The sequence below is a fragment of the Trachemys scripta genome, chromosome 2 (assembly GCF_013100865.1).
Source record: "Trachemys scripta elegans isolate TJP31775 chromosome 2, CAS_Tse_1.0, whole genome shotgun sequence".
Classification (NCBI taxonomy): domain Eukaryota; kingdom Metazoa; phylum Chordata; order Testudines; family Emydidae; genus Trachemys; species Trachemys scripta.
In genome coordinates, this window is record NC_048299.1 from 124,919,365 (window position 1) to 124,943,315 (window position 23,951).

The window sequence follows — 23,951 nt, forward strand, 5'->3', positions numbered from 1 at the left end:
AATTCCCAGCTAAATCATCCCAGCCAGGGCTTTGTCAAGCCGGGCCTTAAAAACCTCCAAGGAAGGAGACTCCACCACCTCCCTAGGTAACGCATTCCAGTGTTTCACCACCCTCCTAGTGAAATAGTTTTTCCTGATATCCAACCTGGACCTCCCCCACTGCAACTTGAGACCATTGCTCCTTGTTCTGTCATCTGCCACCACTGAGAACAGCCGAGCTCCATCCTCTTTGGAACCCCCCTTCAGGTAGTTGAAGGCTGCTATCAAATCCCCCCTCATTCTTCTCTTCTGGAGACTAAACAATCCCAGTTCTCTCAGCCTCTCCTCATAAGTCATGTGCTCCAGACCCCTAATCATTTTTGTTGCCCTCCGCTGGACTCTTTCCAATTTTTCCACACCTTCTTGTAGTGTGGGGCCCAAAACTGGACACAGTATTCCAGATGAGGCCTCACCAATGTCGAATAAAGGGGAACGATCACGTTCCTCGATCTGCTGGCAATGCCCCTACTTATACAGCCCAAAATGCCGTTAGCCTTCTTGGCAACAAGAGCACACTGTTGACTCATATCCAGCTTCTCGTCCACTGTGACCCCTAGGTCCTTTTCTGCAGAACTGCTACCTAGCCATTCGGTCCCTAGTCTGTAGCAGTGCATGGGATTCTTCCGTCCTAAGTGCAGAACTCTGCACTTGTCCTTGTTGAACCTCATCAGGTTTTTTTCTGCCCAATCCTCTAATTTGTCTAGGTCCCTCTGTATCCGATCCCTACCCTCTAGTGTATCTACCACGCCTCCTAGTTTAGTGTCATCTGCAAACTTGCTGAGAGTGCAGTCCACACCATCCTCCAGATCATTAATAAAGATATTAAACAAAACCGGCCCCAGGACCGACCCTTGGGGCACTCCACTTGAAACCGGCTGCCAACTAGACATGGAGCCATTGATCACTACCCGTTGAGCCCGACGATCTAGCCAGCTTTCTATCCACCTTACAGTCCATTCATCCAGCCCATACTTCTTTAACTTGGTGGCAAGAATACTGTGGGAGACCGTATCAAAAGCTTTGCTAAAGTCAAGGAATAACACATCCACTGCTTTCCCCTCATCCACAGAGCCAGTTATCTCATCATAGAAGGCAATTAGGTTAGTCAGGCATGACTTCCCCTTCGTGAATCCATGCTGACTGTTCCTGATCACTTTCCTCTCCTCTAAATGTTTCATAATTGATTCCTTGAGGACCTGCTCCATGATTTTTCCAGGGACTGAGGTGAGGCTGACTGGCCTGTAGTTCCCCGGATCCTCCTTCTTCCCTTTTTTAAAGATGGGCACTACATTAGCCTTTTTCCAGTCATCTGGGACCTCCCCCGATCGCCATGAGTTTTCAAAAATAATGGCTAATGGCTCTGCAATCTCACCCGCCAACTCTTTTAGCACCCTCGGATGCAGCGCATCCGGCCCCATGGACTTGTGCACGTCCAGTTTTTCTAAATAGTCCCGAACCACTTCTTTATCCACAGAGGGTTGGTCACCTTCTCCCCATGCTGTACTGCCCAGTGCAGCAATCTGGGAGCTGACCTTGTGCGTGAAGACAGAGGCAAAAAAATCATTGAGTACATTAGCTTTTTCCACATCCTCTGTCACTAGGTTGCCTCCCTCATTCAGTAAGGGGCCCACACTTCCCTTGATTTTCTTCTTGTTGCTAACATACCTGAAGAAACCCTTCTTGTTACTCTTAACACCTCTTGCTAACTGCAACTCCAAGTGTGATTTGGCCTTCCTGATTTCACTCCTGCACGCCTGAGCAATATTTTTATACTCCTCCCTGGTCATTTGTCCAATCTTCCACTTCTTATAAGCCTCTTTTTTGCATTTAAGATCAGCAAGGATTTCACTGTTTAGCCAAGCTGGTCGCCTGCCATATTTACTATTCTTTCTACACATCGGGATGGTTTGTTCCTGCAACCTCAATAAGGATTCTTTAAAATACAGCCAGCTCTCCTGGACCCCTTTGCCCTTCATGTTATTCTCCCAGGGGATCCTGCCCATCTGTTCCCTGAGGGAGTCAAAGTCTGCTTTTCTGAAGTCCAGGGTCCGTATTCTGCTGCTCTCCTTTCTTCCTTGTGTCAGGATCCTGAACTCGACCATCTCATGGTCACTGCCTCCCAGGTTCCCATCCACTTTTGCTTCCCCTACTAGTTCTTCCCTGTTTGTGAGCAGCAGGTCAAGAAAAGCTTTGCCCCTAGTTGGTTCCTCCAGCACTTGCACCAGGAAATTGTCCCCTACACTTTCCAAAAATTTCCTGGATTGCCTGTGCACCGCTGTATTGCTCTCCCAGCAGATATCAGGGTGATTAAAGTCTCCCATGAGAACCAGGGCCTGTGATCTAGCAATTTCTGCTAGTTGCCAGAAGAAAGCCTCGTCCACCTCATCCCCCTGGTCTGGTGGTCTATAGCAGACTCCAACCACAACATCACCCTTGTTGCTCCCACTTCTCAACTTTATCCAGAGACTCTCAGGTTTTTCTGCAGTATCATACCGGAGCTCTGAGCAGTCATACTCCTCTCTTACATACAACGCAACTCCCCCACCTTTTCTGCCCTGCCTGTCCTTCCTGAACAGTTTATATCCATCCATGACAGTACTCCAGTCATGTGAGTTGTCCCACCAAGTCTCTGTTATTCCAATCACATCATAGTTCCCTGACTGTGCCAGGACTTCCAGTTCTCCCTGCTTGTTTCCCAGGCTTCTTGCATTTGTGTATAGGCACTTAAGATAACTCAATGATCGTCCCTCTTTCTCAGCATGAGACAGGAGTCCTCCCCTCTTGCGCTCTCCTGCTTGTGCTTCCTCCCAGGATCCCATTTCCCCACTTACCTCAGGGCTTTGGTCTCCTTCCCCCGGTGAACCTAGTTTAAAGCCCTCCTCACTAGGTTAGCCAGCCTAGTGGAGAAGGTCTAGGTTGGATATTAGGAAAAACTATTTCACAAGGAGGGTAGTGAAGCACTGGAATGGGTTACCTAGGGAGGTGGTGGAATCTCCATCCTTAGAGGTTTTTAAGGCCCGGCTTGACAAAGCCCTGGCTGGGATGATTTAGTTGGTGTTGGTCCTGCTTTGAGCTGGGGACTGGATTAGATGACCTCCCGAGGTCTCTTCCAACTCTAATCTTCTATGATTCTATGAAATGCATGGTGGAATTGGGATTCTAATCTGGTTCATGGCATTTTTGAATGATTGGGAAAACAGTTACATTTGGTTTGTAAAACAAGGGAAATGGGGAATAATGCAAAAATTCAAGGAAGAAATTCAATTAAATGCTGTACTTAAAATAATTGGCCACAATAAGAAGGATTATTATAAATTAAGGCATGAGTGAATTTCACAGTGCCTAGTGAAAACCTCTCTCCCAGTTTGGGAAACGGGGGGACATCAATGTGAAGGGGCAAATCTTAAAGGTACAAGGATCAGCCCCACAGTTTTTGTTTAGATATGGGAATTAAATAACTATGAGTTTGGCTATTGCAAATGCAATAGAAGCTGTGAATTTTACAGGAATAGTGGACACTTATTACAATATAACAATTATTAGGCTACACATACTAACAATCCCAGAGAACAGGGGATTCTAAACTGTACCATCCAATTGATCTCAAATGGAGACACTGAATCAGGCAAGGACACCCATCCAAAAATTGGGAAAATTGAGTTTGAAAATTGGACTAATGGAATTCAAGAAAGAAGGCTGAAAAGCCAATATAGTGAATGAGCTAACAATTGGTTTGGATTTCAGTATGGCTGATAACTGTGTAGAATTTCCACTGAGGGAATTTCCCCTGACAAAAAGAAAATTGAGGTTGTACAGGACTGGTGAACTTAGACACTGACGGATGTGCAGAGTTTTGATGGAGTGGAAATCCATCAACTTCATGACTGCTACTCTGAAACCAGAGTTTTGTAAGGCTCTGCTCTTATTATAGAAGGTTTATTTGTGATATTGCCAATACTGCAAAACCATTGCATAGGTTGGGTGGAAAAGGGAAACAATTTCAGTGGTCAGCAAAGTGTGATTTAGCATTTTCAGACTTGAAAAGGGTTCTTGTAACTCCTCCTATCTTAGTCTACCTGTGTCTCAAATCCCTTTTCATATTGGACATTAGGGTGACCAGACAGCAAGTGTGAAAAATCGGGACAGGGGGTGGAGGGTAATAGGAGCCTATATAAGAAAAAGACCCAAAAATCGGGACTGTCCCTATAAAATCGGGACATCTGGTCACCCCATTGGACACAAAGGCTGGTACTTACAGATCAGGGGCAGTATTGACAAAGAACACTAAGGATTTGAGAGGGTGCTGGCTTATTACAGCAAAAATCTATTTTCGCCAGAGAGAAATTATTGTACTACCTGAAAGGATCTCCTGGCAGTGATATAATCTATAGAACATATTAATGACTATATATACAGAAGTATGTATATAGAAGCTTACTCGTCACATTGGGAAAGTTTGGAATTTAAAGATGAAATATTGAATAGAAAATGTGAAAACCAGCAGGTGATGTGCACAGGTGGTAGCTGATTGTGCCAGATACATTGAAAAAAGGGGTTCTGTGATTATCATAATTTTAAAACCTCTGGACATTCTGGGAGTTACAAACCCCTTAGCCAAGCTGAGAGAATTTCTACTGGGAAAAAAAACAGGCAGGATGTAGAAAATAGGTGCAGGAAATATGATGCTTGTGTTGCAAAGAAGGGGCCCATAACTCAGGAGAACCCCAATGCAGAATATTTCATGGGGATGCTAATGGAGCACATTGATGTTGATGAACTTGGGCCTTTGAGACAGAGGTTGGCAATCAATAATTACTGGTAGCTATGGACTACATTACAAAATGGTCTGAAGTTTACCTGGTAAGAAACTGTGGAAGCAGAGAAAGAACTGACAGGAAGAGGATGCAATGCATGACAGTTCGTTAGCAAGAGTTAGGCTAACTGTAACCCTAATAAGGCGAGATTTGTAGAAGCGAGGAATGTGTGAGGCGAGTGGGAAAGAACTGTGTGAGAAGTTGTTGCAACCTTGTCTAGATAATGTGTAGATAATATGGAATGTAGACTAAGAGTCTACATTAGTGAGCAAAACAAGATATCAGAATGACCTATGTATAAACAAAATGCAGCTGATGCTCATTATTGTCTGTAACAAAAGGTATAAATGCTTGCTGTAATTGTTTACCTGTTGACAGACCTGTTTAGCTCTCTCCCTCTATGCAATTGATAGAGAGAAAATAAAGTATCTGATTTGCTGTACCCAAACAAAAAGTGAGAACTCTGTTATTCTCTGACAAAACCAAGAGGTTGTGACAGTAGCAAGAGGTTCTAATGAATGAATTCTTTATCAGATTTGGGGTCCCAGGTGAGATACACACCAACCAAGAGAGAAACTATAAATCCAAGGTGTTTCAGCAAGTTTGTGACATTCTAGGGTTCCACAAAATTTGGACCATCCCAGTGCACCCACAGTCTGATGGGATGATGGAAAGATTCAGCTGGCTATATTTCTGGAAAAATACCAGACGGACTGGGAACAGCATAGCCCATCCTTCTTGATGGCTTATAGAACAGCAATCAATGAGAGTATAAAGTGTAACCTAGCACGCCTCACGTTTGGGCATGAGCAAAGGACCCCAGCAAACCTCTTGTATGGAGAAGGAGGAGGAATAAAGTAATTTGGGCTATCTGAACTAAACAGAAACCCTACAATCCAAAACTGAAAAAGTTCAAATTTTTGCTAGTGAAAATTTGAGGATAGCCTCATATAAAATGAAAAGACTCTATGATGTAAGATCATATCAGGAAATTTTGAAAAGAGGGGACCTGGTCTGGTTCCACAATCCTAGGAGAAGGAAGAGTGGTGTACAGGAGTTGGGTCCAGGACTAAACCAAAAGTTATGCATAAGGAACATCTCAGAAAGTATCAAGGATGTCCTCAGAAACTGATAATGTAACTGTGGAAGCTGAGCAGAGGCATCACTTGCTATGAGACAAAGGGAAATCACACCCCCCACCCCCTCCAAGACTTGGTTTGCCCCCAACCAGACTTTTCTGTGTGCACCATTACATCTTTCACTACCTGCTGCCCCTGAGACTTTGCAAGTCATTCTATAATTATATACTATGTTCTATATGCTGATACATCTTTGTCCCCTTCCCCCACTGCTGAATTTTTCTGAAATGATGCCCCTGAAACTAAGGCTGTAAGAACATAAGAATAGCCATACTGGGACAGACCAATGATCCATCCAGCCCAGTATCCTGTCTACTAATAGTGGCCTGTGTCAGGTGCGTCAGAGGGAATGAGCAGAACAGGGCAATTATTGAGTGATCCATTCCCTATTGTCCAGTCTCAGCTATTAGCAGTTGGACATTTAGGGACACCCAGAGCATGGGTTGAGTCCCTGACCATCTTGGCTAATAGCCATGGACCTGGCTTCCATGAACTTATATAATTTTTTGTTGAACCCTTTTATAGTTTTGGCGTTCTCAGCATCCCATGACAACTGTGCATTGTGTGAAGTATTTATTTTTCTTTTAAACCTATCTATTAATTTCATTGGGTGACCCCCTAGTTTTTTTTTTTATATGAAGGGGTCAATAAAACTTCCTTATTCACATTCTTGACACTATTCATGATTGTATAGTCCTCTATCATATCCCCCCTTAGTCATCTCTTTTCTAAGTGGAACAGTCCAACGCTGTTTAATCTCTCCTAATACGGAAGCTGTTCCATATCCCTAATAATTTTTGTTGCCCTTCTCTGTACCTTTTCCAATTCTAATATATCTATTTGGAGATGAGGCACCAGTACTGTATGCAGTATTCAAGGTGTGGGTGTACTATGGATTTATATATTGACATTACAATATGTTCTGTCTTATATCCCTTTCCTAATGGTCCCTAATATTCCGTTAGCTATTTTGACTGCTGGTGCACATTGCAGGGATCTTTTCTGAGAGCTATCCATGATGACTCCAAGATGTCTTTCCTGAGTGGTAACAGCTAATTTAGACCTCATCATTTTGTACGTATAGTTAGGATTATGTTTTCCAATGTGCATTACTTTGTATTTACCAATATTGAATTTCATCTGCCATTTTGTTGCCCAGACACCCAGTTTTGTGAGAGTCCTTTGTAACTTCGCAGTCAGCTTTGGATTTAACTATGTTGAGTAATTTTGTACCATCTGCAAATTTTGCCACATCACTGCTCACTCCCTTTTCCAGATCATTTATGCATATGAAAACATATGTACACATCCTGGCTGGGGAGGATGAGGTGGCCAGTATTTACCTCTCTCCATTGTGAAAACCGACCATTTATTCCTACCCTTTGTTTCCTATCTTTTAATCAATTACTGTTCAATGAGAGGACCTTCCCTCTTATCCCATGACTGCTTGTGAGCCTTTGGTGTGAGACCTTGTCAAAGGCTTTCTGAAAGTCCAAGTAAACTACCTCAAGCTGGATCACCCATGTCCACATGCTTGTTGATACACTTAAAGAATTCTAATAGATTGTTGAGGTGTGATTTCCCTTTACAAAAGCCTTTACAAAAACTCTTTCCCAACAAATTGTGTTTATTCATGTATCTAATAATTCTGTTTTTTACTATAATTTCAACCAATTTGCCTGGGACTGAAGTTAGGTTTACCAGCCTATAATTGCTAGGATCACCTTTGAAGCCTTTTTAAAAAAATCAGTGTTTCATTAGCTACCCTCCAATCATCAGGACAGAGGCTGATTTGAAAAAATAGGTTACATACCACAGTTAGTACATCTGCAATTTTATATCTGAGTTCCTTCAGAACTCTTGGGTGAATTGCATCTGCTCCTAATGACTTATTACTCTTTAATTTATGAATTTGTCCAAAACCTTCTCTATTGATACCTCAATCTGGGACAGTTCCTCAGATATGTCACATGAAAGAGTTGAGACAATCATGAATTCCCAGTTAGAATGGAATAGGTGAATTCTGTCCCAGCTACCACCTCCATAGAAACAACAGACACTCATCAGGAGCCTGTTGTACAGGGGTTCTCAAACTGGGGGTCGTGACCCTTCAGAGGGTTGTGAGATTATTACATGGGGGGGTCACGAGCTGTCAGCCTCCACCCCAAACTCTCTTCACCTCCAGCATTTATAATAGTATTAAATATTTTAAAAGTGTTTTTAATTTATAAGAGGCGGTCACACTCAGAGGCTTGCTGTATGAAAGGGGTCACCAGTACAAAAGTTTGAGAACCACTGCTGTTGGAAGTAGTCCCTCCTGATTTGGCTGAAAGGAAATAAAGCAGAGAGAAGAAAACTCCAAGGAGGATTAGGTCAGAGTTAAATTGATATGGATTGATGTAAAAATGTCCTGACAGAAAAACACTAAGTAAATATGTAAATAGTTAAGCTTGTATTTTTAATAAAATGTTTATTTATTTATTTTCTTTCTATCTGGGATATTTCATTCAAGGTGCCAACATTTTAAACTCCATCAGGATGATGGGCAGATAGGAGACTGAGGGTGTTGGTCTGCTGGGAAGTGTTAATGGCTGCCATTAAGTCAGCCTTTGATCTATAGACAATTGTACAGCTCATTGAAGCTGATAGATGTGCTAAGCACCTTTCTTTCAGGCTGAATGGAAATAACAATTAAATGCCTCTTTGTGCAGTAATAGCTGAAACAATAGGAAGCTGCCACCCAAGGCAATGGACCAGCTGGCCAGATTGATCAGAAATAAAGTTAAGATTCTGTCACAGGTATTTTTAGTAAAAGTCAGTTTTGGGCAATAAACAAAAATTCCAGAAGCCTATGAGATGTCCTTGACTTTAAACTTAAAATACCTTCGGAGAGGGGGACAATATTCAGACTGCTGCTGGGGGCTTGCAGCTGCTCTACTGAGGGCTTCTGCAGCTTGTGGCAGAAGCAGACCACCACTGCTCCAGCCCCAGGGAGGCTGATCCAATCCCAGGTGCTGCTCCAGACCTGCCCCAGAAGAAGTCACAGAGGTTCTGGAAAGTCAAGGAAACCCTTGGCCTCCATGACAGGATCATATCCTTAATCAGAAGGTAAGGTGTGTGGACAGAGGGGTTTCCCTGTGACTATTTGCAAACACAGGGGTGAGGTGGTTGATTGGCTGCAGCTGCGTGTGTCTGTTTGTTTTGGAGTCTGACTTCTCACTCCTCATCCTCAAAGGAAGCCTGCACAATACCTTCAAAGACAAGCATGGGAACTTAAATTCATAGTTCTGCTAGACACTAAAAAACATGGACTTAAGAGACAGACTGGTTGTATGGGTCATTACAAATTTGTAACACACCCCACTGCCTGCTAACCCTTAATTGCTCACTTTATATTAAATGGTCTCCGACAGCAAATGTGAACCCTTTATGATTAACAATCTATCCCAACTTGTATTTAGGTTAGACAACCTAGTTACCTTCCCAAGACTTGAAGAAGAGATCAGTATAGTTTCAAAGCTAGTCCCTTCCACCAACAGTCGTTGGCAAAATAAAACATATTACCTCATCTGCCTTGTCTTTCTAGAGATAAAAGTGATCATTATGGTCCAAAAATGTTTTTTTCAACTATTCAAACTACTGAGAACCTGATTTAGTTTAGCAACATTCTTCATTCTACCCTCAGATACATAATACAACTTATTTTTATAGTATTATTATTTATTTATTTGTATTGCAGTAGCACCTAGGAGCCCCAGTCATGGGCCAGGACCCCATTGTATTAGGCAACAAACACAGAACAAAAAGGCAGTCCCTGCTCCAAAGATGTTACAGTCGAAGACAAGAAACAACAGGTGGATAGATAGACAGGTCAATGAGGGAGAACAAGAAATAAATGAAACAATATCAGTTTGCATCACCAGCGGTGATCTCAGCACGCCTAACCATTGTGAACTTTTGTAGACATCATGGCAAAGGAGATTTTAAGGAGGGATATTGAAGCTTGATTTTAAAGTAGCCAAGCAGAAAATAAAGTCTTCAAACTTTATTTTGTTTGTTTTTAAACACAAATCTCCACAGTTTTAAAATAAGATTTCTGCAAAATGACCATGCTAAGGATTTTCTCTTGAAAAAAACTTTTTTTCATCAGGCTTCTCCTGATTTTGAAAGCTGCCATAAAACTATTTAACAGTCAGTTTGAGCTCCCGGGCCAAATTTTGCCAGAAACAAACCACACACACCATTCCACTGACACCAATGGAAGTTTTCAGGTATGATGGCAGAATTTGAGCCATAATGAAGTTCTCAAGCTTCGTTATTTTGTGGACTACTTCTTGAGCTTCCAAATAAACATGTGAAGCAGCAACATGCTGCTGGTGTTAGATGGAACCTAGATATTATGTTCATTGGTGCTTTGTAAACTAAAAAGATAGATATAATCAAAGATATTTTGTTAAAATTTAAATTTAATTGTTTAAAGTCTTGGGAAACCTAAGAATTCTACTGGGCTACAATTACTAGGACAAATCAGTGTCTGCGGACCGACAAATGTTTCGCCACTATGACAGAAGAAGCTCTACAGAGCATACGAGAGTAATTCACTATGGACCACAGTTTGAAAACTACTGCCTTTATATATATTCCATTCAAGAAAAAGGCAGCAAGATTGGACCATGAACAGGATCATTGAAGAGGAAAAAGAAGTGCTGTAAAACCATATTTGGGGTTACTGTAAAATGTGTCCTGAATTAAACTCTTCTCACATGGGCTTAAAGCAACTTTACCTCTTACTACTTTAGGGTCATGTCCTGTGTTGATCTCTCACTGACATTAATAACACTGTTCTACAGCTAAAATGCTTCTGAAATAAATGTAGTCAAACTTTACTAATTCTGGGTCACTGAGAACGAAAATGATGCTTAAAATTGTTGATTGGCTCTAGTTTTCAAGATATGCGATTCGGTCAGTATATACGACCCTTGACTTGGGAATGGCGCAGGATAAGTGAGCTATAAAGGGAAGGGATCTCAATTTAAACCAGAAATGATTAAAATACATCTTTGACAGGATCTATGAATAAATCTATGACTGGGTTTGGACAGTACTTGCTGTTTAGGCAAAATAATGAATGACGCAATCTGAAGCTGGTATTGCGTCATACATGATATGAACTGCATCGTGTTATTCCTAGAAGTCATGGATGATGCAATCATAACGAAGCTTACATCACTCTGCTGAACAAATTGCCCTATATCAGCTCTAGAAATCATACAGTGTCGTGCTCTCTTATTGGTCAGTGTTTGATTTTGCAAAGGGAAACATTTCTGTTTAGCCAAAGTGAGCAGAGATGCCTCGTACTTGTGTGAACAGTGCAGATAACTTCCGCTATGTTTGTGGTGAAGTGACTTTTGCATTACAAAAGTGCAGTATAACCACTATGGTTAAGAAAGCCTATCACCTTTATTTTGGCTGCAAAATTGGAGATCAGGACAAGAGGTGGGCTCCACACATATGCTGCCACACTTGTGCAACAAATCTTCACCAGTGGTTGAACAGGAAAAGGAAATCTATGCCTTTTGCAGTGCCAATGATTTGGAGAGAGCCAACAGATCATACCAGCAATTGTTACTTCTGCATGATGCCTCTAGTTGGGAAAGGTGTGTCAAAGAAGAAAAAGTGGACTGTGTATTATCCAAACATTCCATTAGCTATACGCCCAGTACCCCACGGAGAAGGACTGCCGGTTCCTGATGCACCAGAATCATTCTCACTTGAGTCAGACGAGGAAGAGGAAGAGGATGAAACTTCTGGTCCTGAACCATCAATGTCACAGGACCCACATTTTCTCCCATCCTCCTCCTCTGAACAACACATCATAACACAAGGTGAACTGAATGACCTTGTCAGGGATTTGGAACTACCCAAGAGTAAGGCAGAGCTGTTGGGCTCCAGACTACAGCAGTGGAATCTCCTGGCAGGTGATGTTAGGGTTTCCATGTTCCGTGACCGTCAAAAGGATCTTGTCCCATTCTTCTTCATGGAAGGGGATCTTGTAGCCTGCAACAACATCGATGGTGTGATGGCAGCCCTCAACGTCGTTCACGATCCAGATGAGTGGAGACTGTTCATTGATTCATCGAAGACGAGTCTTAAAGCTGTTTTACTGCATAATGGCAATGTTTTGCCATCAATTCCAGTTGGTCATGCAGTCCATATGAAGGAAACCTATGACAACATGAAACAACTTTTGAGCTGCATAAACTATGACCAACATCAGTGGCAGCTTTGTGGCGATTTGAAGGTTGTTGCTCTCTTGCTTGGTCTGCAGACTGGATACACAAAGTACTGCTGTTTTTTCTGCGAATGGGATAGTCGTGCAAGAGATTCCCACTGCATCAAGAAAGATTGGCCACTCCGACAGTCATTGGAGCCTGGGAGGAAAAGTGTTCAGCATTCACCACTTGTTGAATCAAGGAAGATTTTGTTACCACCCTTACACATCAAGATGGGTCCGATGAAGAACTTTGTCAAGGCCATTGACAAAACACAAGCAGCTTTCAGGTACCTCCGTGGAAAATTTCCAAGGTTAAGTGAAGCTAAGATAAAGGAAGGTGTCTTTGTTGGTCCTCAGATTCGTGAACTTCTTCGAGATGATGCATTTGACCATGCACTGCGTGGCAAGGAAAAGACGGCATGGAAAGCCTTCCAGTTAGTGGCAATAAATTTTCTTGGAAACAACAAGGCGGACAACTACAGGTTGTTGGTGGAAAACCTCCTCAAGACATACAAAAGCCTTGGTTGCAACATGTCACTAAAGGTACATTTTTTGCACTCTCATCTAGATTTTTTTCCACCGAACTGCGGAGCAGTGAGCGACGAGCACGGCGAGCGATTTCACCAGGACATTGCAACAATGGAGAAATGCTATTAGGGCAAATGGAGCCCATCATTGCTTGCAGACTATTGCTGGACAGTGACAAGAGATGCTCCATTTAATGAATACAAGAGACAAGCCAAGAAGCGCCGAATAGACACTGAATAGGACTAAACTATTTACATAATAGTTTTTTTGCCTTTTGTTTCATAATAAATTTTATTTATATACTGTTTTGCTGATTTTTGAAGTGTTACATAAACAGGACAGGTGAAATATTATCATGTAAAGCAACCATAAACACATGAAAAGACCTAGGTTTACAATTTATGATTAAAACTCTACTATCTACACAATATACATAGACATAAAATGTAAAAACTTAAATATCTTAGAAACAGTAGCCAATCAGTTGTTTTAATTGTCATATTTGAATTCAGCACATCAAAATACATAATAAATAGCACATTTTATTTCTGAAGCGGACGACTTCTCAAAAATTGTAGACCAGTGTAATAGTTCTGAGTTTGCAATGACTACAGGATAAGGCTCCTAAAAATGAGAATACAGAGCAACTTCTTATGCACCCTGAACCAACCCAGCACTTTAAATCGTCTTTCAGTTATAATAGATGAAACTCTAGTTACATCCAGTTCAGTATGTCTTCATGACTTGTTGTAAATGGAGTTGCATAGGTACAACTGAAGGCAGAATTTGGCTCACCAGCACTTAACTACACTCAAGAATAATCAACAAAAGCACATAAATTTCTCACCTTGCTCCAGCAATAAGTTCTTTTTGTCCTGGGTCAAATGTTAATTGTGAGAAGTCCACAGCATTCTCTGCTCTGAACACACGTAACCAGGGGGCAATTTCTAAAGGAATAAAAAGAGAATATACTTGTTACTGCAGGAAACATAGTTACAGTGTATCAGGTAATAAATATTACATATAAGAGGTACTGTGGAGGTGTAGAGGCTTCCCAATGTGATCCTTTAAGGGGCCATATGGGATTTTCACCACTGTGTAGATAATCTGCACTATAGACCTATATAACATGGAGGGCAGCCACCCAATAAACAGCTGAATGAGGTATCAATGTTTAGTTCTGATTTACAAGCCAGATGTGCTTTTCTTCCCCAGGCACAGAACAAGGCAGACAACAACACAGTGCAGCTACCATGATTCATTAGAGGATAACCAAATATGAATACAATTATTTCCTGTACAAGTAAACCACAAATAGCTGAAAACTTTAAAAATGACAATAAAGTCCTGTTGAGTTAAGCATATTTAGCAAAAATAATTTTATTTTTTACCATTTTCACCACACACACAAAAAAGTGGGGGAGAAGAGAAACATCACATTCAGCCATTGCATTTTTATCATTTTTATTATAAACTTTTTCTTAGAGAAAAGAATTATGTAGAACAGTGAAATACAAAGGCAGAAGGCCAAAGGGCAAACTTCACAATTTGAGAAACATCAACACACCATTCACACTCACATTACAGGCAGTCCTCAGACTTATGACACAATTGGTTCCTGAAAATTGTGTCGTAAGTCGAAACTTTGTAACTCGGAACCACAATCCACTCCATTGCAGGACTGAGCATCGTAAAGTTGAAACCAATTGTCATAAGTTGAATAAAGTTGTCAATTCAGAAGTGTCGTAAGTGCTATTCGTTTTAAGTCAAACATCATAAAGCCGAGAACTGCCTGTACATATGTAGATCCAGATTTTTGAAATGAAGCACATATAAGCAATTGTGCATGCCTAACTAGTGGGTGCTGTACAGGTGCAAATCAACTATTTCAGCACACATATGACTAGTTGGTTGCCACATTAAATATATGCATGTGGACATGGATGATTTGAGCACACAGCATGAGTATTCACACACATTAGGCACACACAATTGTTATTTATAAACATTTAATGTTGTAAAACTGACCCCTTTTTTTAAATAGCATCAGTACAAAATCCCTGATTTCCTCCAATCCAGAGCTCAGTGAAGCATTTTTTAAAAATACTTTGTGTATGTAGCCACCAGGCAATGCTAGCTGAATATATATGAAGGACCTTGGTTTGTAGGTTTGCATGGTCTGTTCCGCTGCCTGTTTAAAGCCAGGTGGATGTGGGGTAATCAATGGCCTGGTCCCCACTAAGCCCCACTTCGGACTATGTTAACAACGTAGCTGAATTCGAAGTACCTTAGTCCGAACTTACCGCGGGTCCAGACGCGGCAGGAAGGCTCCCCCGTCGATGCCGCGTACTCCTCTCGGCGAGCTGGAGTACCGGCGTCGACTGCGAGCACTTCCGGGATCGATCCAGGATCGATTTATCGCGTCTTAACCAGACACGATAAATCGATCCCAGAACATCGATTGCCTGCCGCCGGACCCTCCGGTAAGTGAAGATGTACCCAATGAGTGGTGTCAAAGTGGTGCCTCCAGCTGCTGTGAGAATATGTACACAATGGGAACAGTTACAATATTGTAGGTGGAACTGGTAACTACTATATTATGCCACAGCCTATTGTTAAAGTTCCTGACACTTCCTATTGTAAGCCTCTGTTTTCACTTGCTGATAACATTGCCCAACTTTAACAGTTTGGGCTGAAATTGTCCATGCTGGGTGTCTGCCTCAGGCTGAGTATTTTTTGGAAAATTTCAGCAAAAACGGTTAGCCATTTCTGCAAACAAGATTAGGGAAAAAGTGTTGTTAAAAACCATCATACAACCTTTTGTTTGAGAAGTTCTAGCATCCCCATGCTTTGGAGCAACAGCTTAATATCTGGCTGGAAGGGGGCTCCCTAGTGTCAGGGTGTCCCCATGAAAATCTGCTTAAATCTGGCCCTTTATAAGCCTCTGAAAAAAAGTCAAGTTGCACATGATCAGCAGAGACTTGTAAGATTTTGGCAGCTAATTTCATCATAAATTCCATCTGAACTGAGCATGCTCCAACCTAAGTCTGCAGGGGCTGAGCAGGACTTTCCCTCCAATGTTGCTCCTGGTTGTTAAGAGCAACTTGGTGCCAGACTCAGGAACTGAGGGCAAGGAGATGGTTTCTTCCGTGCTCTCAATGTTCCTGCTGCTGCTGCTGCCCAGGCTGTGTAGAAGAGAAAGCCACCTGACTGCAAAGCAGAGGAGATAATAGCTGGACTGGGACAAGGAGCTGCAGCATAGGAAGATGACTCAGAGTCTGGTAGGAAAGACTGGAACTGGCTGGGCAATGAAGGGAAGACTGAGACTCAGATTGGCAGCTCAAAGGGGGAGACCATGACCGACTATGAAAGGACACTGGAAGTGGAACAAAGAGCCTTTGGGGATGGAGACTGGGACTGGGATGAGGAGCCAGTAGGGAGGGGGAGAAGACTGGACTGACACAGGGACAAGCTGTAGGGGACAGAGCCAGAATGGATCATGTAGGGGCAGAGAGGCAGAAAGGTCTGTGCTCACTAGAGCATAATCCCCCTCCAGAATTAAGAAAGGAAATCTTTCACTTCCTAACTTTTGAGTGCTTGACATTGCAATGTTAATAATGTTTTTTTAATGTCATAAAAACAATATAGAAACACAGTGTTCTAAGAAGTCAAGGAAGCAGCCTGAATACAAATGTTGAGAACTTCTGGTGAAAGGCATTAAGAGGGATATATTTTTTGGGGGAAGGAATAATGGAGAAAAAAGGTAAAAAAATCAAACAGCAAAAACCTTAGTTTACCAATCAACACCTCCAACTCCCCAACTAGCCAGTCCCCAAGGTCTTGATAGCCTAAGGATATGACCCTACCGGTCTTAATAGAACATGTAAGCATATCTCACAGTTCTGAGCAGTCTCCTTGTCTTTGGGCCCAGTGTTGGCCAATGCTGGTGGCTGGAAGATGCATCAGATGAAATGAAACAATTTTAAACAATAACAGGAATCAGAACAAAATGGAAACACAACAAGCTGAGTAATTATGATAAACATATAATGTAACACAATGATCCTCTGGTGAAGATCAGAGTCTTTGAGTCCTGTACAAAGCTAAGTCCAGCACTCAGACTACTTTCCCTGAGGTTTCTCTGAACCTAATTAACCAAATAGATTATGGCTGCAGTGACTTCCCCTGTGGTACTCAAAAGCAGGCATCGTACAGAGGCAGGTCAACAGGGCATCTTGGCAACAGAAACACACTAGTCAGAGAGGAAGGTTAGCCTGATGATTATGCCACTAGCCTGGGACTTAGGAGCCCTGAGTTCAGCTCCCTGCTCAGCCACAGACTTTCTGCGTGACCCTGGGCAAGATTATTAGGGTATGTCTTCACTACAAGTGACAGTGTGATTGTAGCACAGGCAGGTATACAACAGTAGTGTAGATATGGTTCCACGGGTTTCAGCACAGGCTACTCAACCAAGTACAAGGCTGCCAGGGAGCTCTGATACTTGCTTGGGTTGCTACCTCATGCCATCACATCTGTACTATTGTTACCCCTGCTAGCTGGATGAGTTGCTACTTGTGCCACAAACTCACCATCACTTGCAGAGTAGACATATAGTATCTCTGTGCCCTGGTTTCCAGCTGTAAAATGAGGCTAATAATAAGTACTTTCTTACCTCATATGGGTATTGTGAAGATAAATAAATAAGGCACAGAAGACAATTGGGATCATTCATAGGGTTTGCCTTCTCTTTTTTACCATAGTAGGGCAGGGAAGAGAAAGCATGGGATGGAAGGTTAAAGCAAGATCAGCATGAGGGCTGTTGAGAGCTCCCTTTGAACCCTTCTTTTCTCTGCTCCCCCAAAACAAACTTATTCTGCTCCTGTACCATTCAACATTACTTCATCTGGGGGGGAAAGGGAAGAGGAACAGGCTGCAACAAAAAATGTTTTAACTTCTAGGGAACAATTTCAAATACTGATCATGCAATGTCTCTCACAGGAGTAGGTACACCCCCATGGGGGCTAGTTATAACTTTTACAACACTTCTGTAAAGGAGAACTAATAACAGATAATCAAACAAAAGCCCCACTGAAATATGCCAATACAATTCTTTAAACTATGGGTGAAATTCTGCTCTTAGTTACATGGTAGAAATCCCAAATAAACCCATCATCTGAGTAACTACGTCAATGGAGTTACTCCAGAATTGCACCTTATTAATATCTAAATAGTAAGAATTCACAAGGGTTTGGTACTATGCGATGTACATTACTACAATGCATGGTAACTTTCTTAAAGTGATACAAGATGTTTGAATTCTATGAGGGATACAAGATTTGAGAATGTAGTTCCTTAGAATCAGAGGTGCATAAGGTTACTGTCAGTGTCTACCAATACATTTATTTCGGATAAGAACCCCATGTAAAAGTAATAAATTTAATTAATAATTAACTTCACTTTATTAATGGTCGTCATACAAATGTTACATAACACACTTTACAAAATAATAGTTACAGAATTATATATTGTAACATTTACATATTTAAATACACCTCTACCCCGATATAACGCTGTCCTCTGGAGCCAAAAAATCTTACCGCGTTATAGGTGAAACTGCGTTATATTGTACTTGCTTTGATCCGCCGGAGCACGCAGCCCCGCCGCCCCCGGAGCACTGCTTTACCACATTATATCCGAATTTGTGTTATATCGGATCACGTTATATCGGGGTAGAGGTGTATGTAATTCAATGATGTTGTCTGCTGCTCTGTANCGTTATATCGGGGTAGAGGTGTATGTAATTCAATGATGTTGTCTGCTGCTCTGTAAGTGAAGTATGCTGCCTGCTGATCATAGTGAGACAGCTGACAAACTATGACTGTCCCTTCCCTTTCCTACTCACTTACTTTTACTAATTCCTGGATTCCTGCCATTTCCCTCGCCCTATCTCTACTCCAACTTAAAGCAATGAAGCAAAACCCAGCAAAACATGTAACTAGCAAAACTGTGCCAGTCATTATCTTGTTCATACCCAATCCCTCATTTTGTTTGTGTTTTTAGGCCCTGATCCTAAAACATTTATGCACAATTGACTTCAATGGTATTACTTGCATGTTTAAAGTTAAGCATATGGATAAATGTTTGTAAGATTGGGACCTTATACTGCAAGCTCTCCAGGACAGGGGCTTTTTGTGTGTTCGAGCAGCATTCAGCATAATAGGGCCCAATCCCCCTTGGGAAAGACACAGAGCAGACAAGTGCTAGTCGAGTGGCACTAGCAGGAGCCATTTTTTGGCATGAACTGAGGAGTTCCTGACTTGTAATTTACTTGACTTATATTTCTTTCCTAATACAGAACATACATTTTCCTTTTTCACCATCTTAATAAATGTACACACTTTAAATGAGTTTAAGTTTTTTAACACAAAAGCTACATAAGTACTGTACTCTCTTGTTTGTAGTGAACCAAAGGATGATTTTTTTTTTAAATTGGAAAACAAGAAGTTTGCCAGTGCTAAAAAGCCTGTAGCAAAACAAATATGCTAAAGTCCTCTCTTAACTTGTTCATAACTTTACTAATGTTGCTACATACATTTCACCATGATATTATTGACCAGTGAGTTATTAGTTTTCAAATGATACTGCACAAGGCACGTTTTGTACAAAGATTATTACAGTAGCGAGTAGGGTGTGAATATGGGGGTGCATTCGGTCACAGGATGGTAAAATTTTAAAATGATCATGTGTCATCCCGTGGCTTCTCATGTTATGTTGTCCTATCTGTCACTGTATATGAGTAACTTCAAAGTGACCATATTACTAAAGTTAAATAAAGATACATTTGCAACACAGTTTTCTTCAGCAAACTATGTTTTAGAAAAATAACAGTTATTTTTCTCGATCACCGTTTAAAACTACTGAATTTTCAATATTAACAGAAATCTCTGGGTGGCACCAGTACCATAAATTCACTAATCTCACCAAATGCAAATTAAAATATACTTTAGAATATAAAAGTTATTTTCTAATAACATTAAATTAATTTAGACTAAAAATGATAAAATACCACCCTCATAATACTGGATAATGGCCTAAAGATAACTTCTACAGTTAATTCCTGTGATAGTTGTGATAAGTTAGTATCTTCTTCAAAGGCAACAAGACGAGGTAGAATTATTGGCTATGATCTTGCACTTTTCATTCACTATATCACCCTTGCTGCCAAGGCGCCAGTTTCATTAACCCTAAAAGAATAGATACAACTTAGATAATTTTTATTAAGAGAACATATTTGGGGCAATCTTTGCAGCACCTCTTTCTTTATGGTCCTAATTAGGTGCACCTACAGACTCTCTACTCTGACATTTTAGGATTTCATATTCCTAAACTATGATCCAGAGAGATTAGGTTTCTGAGTGATTTTTCTAAAACTAAGGTATCTATTTCAGTGGGATTATTGACTTAATTTTAAGCTTCACTTCATTAAACAAACATTTCCATAAATAATAACTACACCAAAAACAGTTTTATGAACACAAATACTAACCTATGTGAAAAAGAGAACAGAAGAAAGAAAAATGACATTTGCAAGTCTGTTTTATTTTACTTTATTGTCTTTGGACTACTCATTTTTTCTCCTTACATTTGTCTTCCCTCTTCCCCTCCTCCTCCCAGCTCCTGCTGAGTTCTTTCTTTCCCATTTTTACTCACCAATGAATTAAACACACTCCTATTCACAGGTCACTGATGCTCATTGGGATTGGGAAAAAGGCACCTTCTCTGGAGTGAGCAGACACTTTTCAATATCTTTCAACAAAGAAAAGGATGATGATTGTATCTCAAAACCCTGCTATACTTTATTTGACAACTTAGGCACATTTCTCTTCTATCCATCTCAGTGGGGCTGAGGTAAGATGTGTCAATAGGCATGCCAGCTATTTTATGCTTTATCTTGGATAATATGTGTTGTTTGTTGGCAGTAGGTATAATTAGCCCATTTATGGTATGATTCTGATCTCTGTGGGAAAAAAATTAATAACTAGGAAAATTAGATATATCTTTGTATATCATGTACACAACATAACCTACGTGTAAGCGGGGGAATGGTCCCGCTATTGTGGGGAACTTTCCTGACTCATACTCTACCCTGGTGAAATGGGCTAGCGAAAGGATCTGAGTCCTCACTCCCACTTCCTTTTTACCAGAGGTCTGCCTGACCTCAAGGGCTCCCTTGCCACTCCCCCCATGCCACAGAGCAGAGGGACATCACAACCAGCATCTCTGGAATGTAAGGGAAGTTCAGTCTGTTCCTCACAAATCCCAGGCCTCTTTCTCAGGCCCTGGCTGTGCTGCAGGGATGCTGCGGGTCAGACACTTGCTCTGGTGGTGGCCACAGGCTCTTAGGCTCTAGGTGTCAGGACCCTTCTTCCCAGCATCAACCCTGCCCCATTGGGGTTACAATTCCCCTCCAAGTCTGGCCGGCCAGGCGTCTTGGCTGGGGGCGTCTCCCTGTGCTGGGCCCGCTGCTCAGGGTCCCCCTCGCTCTCCCCAACTGCTCACCGCACCCAGCTCTGGACTGCTCCTGCTGCAGCTCCACCTCCACTCTGCCTCAGCACTGCTGCTGCTCTGCCTCCAGCTCCCTGGGCTGCTTCTCTGGCCCCTCTGGCTTTGGTTGCTGCAGCTCTCCCAGCACAGGTCTGCTCTGTGGGCTGCTTCTGTAACTGCTCCCAGCTCAGCTTGGGCCGCTGCTCTCTCCTTAGCTCAGCCCCACTCTGTCTGACCCAGGCAATTCCAGCTCACATGGAGGACAGGACCCAGTCTGGCCTCCTGACTCCCTGATTAGTCTGCCTGCCATGTCAATCAGGCTAACCTGGAGCACTGGTCTCTCCCCATTACCTCTGAGGACTGTCAGTCTCAGGGTCCTGATTTCCCATTGACTCTTCCCCTTTCTTTTAGTACTGGGAGCTAGCCAACCAATCCCTCCCCCCCGCACCACCACCACCACTGAGTTTTAGTAAGGGGACAACAATCCCATTACATATATTATATATTGATGCAAGGTGGGTGAGGTAATATATTTATTGGACCAATTTCTGTTGGTGAGAGAGACAAGCTTTTGAGCTTACACAGCTCTTACACAAGCTTTAACTTGTTGTTTCCCAGACCTGATGAAGAGCTCTGTGTAAGCTTAAAAGTTTGTTTCTCTCACCAACAGAAGTTGGTCCAATAAAAGATTTTACCTCACCCACCTAATATACTGGGACCAACACAGCTACAACAACACTGCATAGAACAATGGAAGGTATATTGAGATCTTTGTTTGAGTTCCAGCTTTGAATATCTATTGATCAGGGCCGGCTCCAGGGTTTTGGCCGCCCCAACCAGCCAAACAAACAAACAAACAAAAAGCCGCGATTGCAATTGCGATCTGCGGCAGCAATTCGCGGGAGGTCCTTCGCTCCAAGCAGGAGTGAGGGACCGTCCGCCGAATTGCCACCGAACAGCTGGACGTGCCGCCCCTCTCCGAAGTGGCCGCCCCAAGCACCTGCTTGGTAAGCTGGTGCCTGGAGCCGGCCCTGCTATTGATGCACAGAATTCTAGGTCAATGGTTCTGCCACAGTCACTATTTAACTCTATTACAATGGAAGTCTCTATCTGTGTATTTTTTTATCTACTAGGGGCCAAATTCTTCCCATATTTATACCAACCCAATACCTCTGAAATACATGATGGAATGAGCTTCTTTGCTGAGTATTAACTGTTATGAACATAATGACAAAACTCCCATTGCCTTCAATGAAAGTATAATCAGGCACATTTTCAAAATGAACATTAGAAGGAAAAAAGCCATCCAACATATAAATAAAACATAAGAAATAAAATATTATATATATAGAACATGTCTAATACACTGCTGATCATCCCTTCAGTCACAAATAACTCAGCAAAAATAATGTGCTAACTCTGAATGTTTGAACAGTTGAACATGAACCCCATCTAGCCTATTAGCAGTTGAAGGTGCTACCTTATATCATTAGGAAGGTAATTTCCCTTAGATCCCTAGGGGTCCGCAGACTATGGGTAGGTCCACACTACCCGCCCGATTCGGCGAGTAGAGATTGATCTTCTGGGATCGATTTATCGCGTCTCATCTGGACGCGATAAATCGATTCCAGAAGCGCTCCCCCGTCGACTGTGGAACTCCTGCTCGCCGAGAGGAGAAAACGCTGTTGACGGGGGAGCTTGCCTGCGCTGCATGGACCCGCAGTAAGTAAACTTAGTTCAATCTAGGAAACGTCAACTTCAGCTACGCTATTCTTGTAGCTGAAGTTGCGTTTCCAAGATCGATCCCATGCCCCAGTGTGGACCAGCCCTATGTCTAAGATTTCCAAAGGGGTCCACACCTCCATTCAAATTTTTTTAGGGGTCTGCAAATGAAAAAAAGTTGAAAACCACTACCTTAGATCAATGAACTTCAGTATTAGACTGCAACTTCTAGATTGGCGGTACACAATGTGTAATCTCTGGAGTCTAATACGGCAGACTGAGGCCAAATTCCAATTCACTAAACTTTTGATAAGGAGATGCAGGACACAGAGACTAATGATTCAAAGAGGCAAGAGCCCAAATGTTCTCACTTCCCTAATGGCTTGGTGAATCACCTGATATTTGATTGATTGATTGACTGTTTGTTTTTAATAACAACTTCAGGGCACAATATTTTCCTATTCTATAAAGTACATATATGTTCTCAGCTTTCCTTATAATTACTCAGGGATGGCAAAACCAATTAAGTGTATGTTTTCATATATACTGAAAACAGCCAACAAGAAATTTCTGCTCCTCTTTTAAGGAAGACTGACTTTTAATTTTGAAAATTAGGTAAATTTATATGCAAATTACATGCAGCCCTTCTGGAAAATTTTAAATGCAGTTCTCCATATAATGATTAAACATCCTGTCAGACTACTAGAAATTGAAAGTCATGCCATATATCATTGGAAATATATATTTTTAGTGGATGAGAAATAAGGGTTTTAATTTGACCCACAAAGCTTCAGATTTGACTTAAGACTTCAAACAATCACATTCAACATTTTAGATTCTCAGGAGTTTGAAAGTCATACTGCATCATGGTAAAGATAATTTTCCCCAAGT

At 41.7% G+C, this 23,951-nt stretch overlaps 1 protein-coding gene across 2 annotated transcripts in view; it reads right to left on the reverse strand.

The window, feature by feature from the left end:
* The window catches only part of SEMA5A (semaphorin 5A), a 635,888-nt gene that overhangs the window by 421,370 nt on the left and 190,567 nt on the right, over window positions 1-23,951 (reverse strand). For both annotated transcript variants that reach the window (XM_034761526.1, XM_034761524.1), the window contains exon 3: window positions 13,642-13,741. In XM_034761526.1, the coding sequence (XP_034617417.1) occupies window positions 13,642-13,741 (100 nt within the window). The remainder of the gene's footprint in view (window positions 1-13,641; window positions 13,742-23,951) is intronic.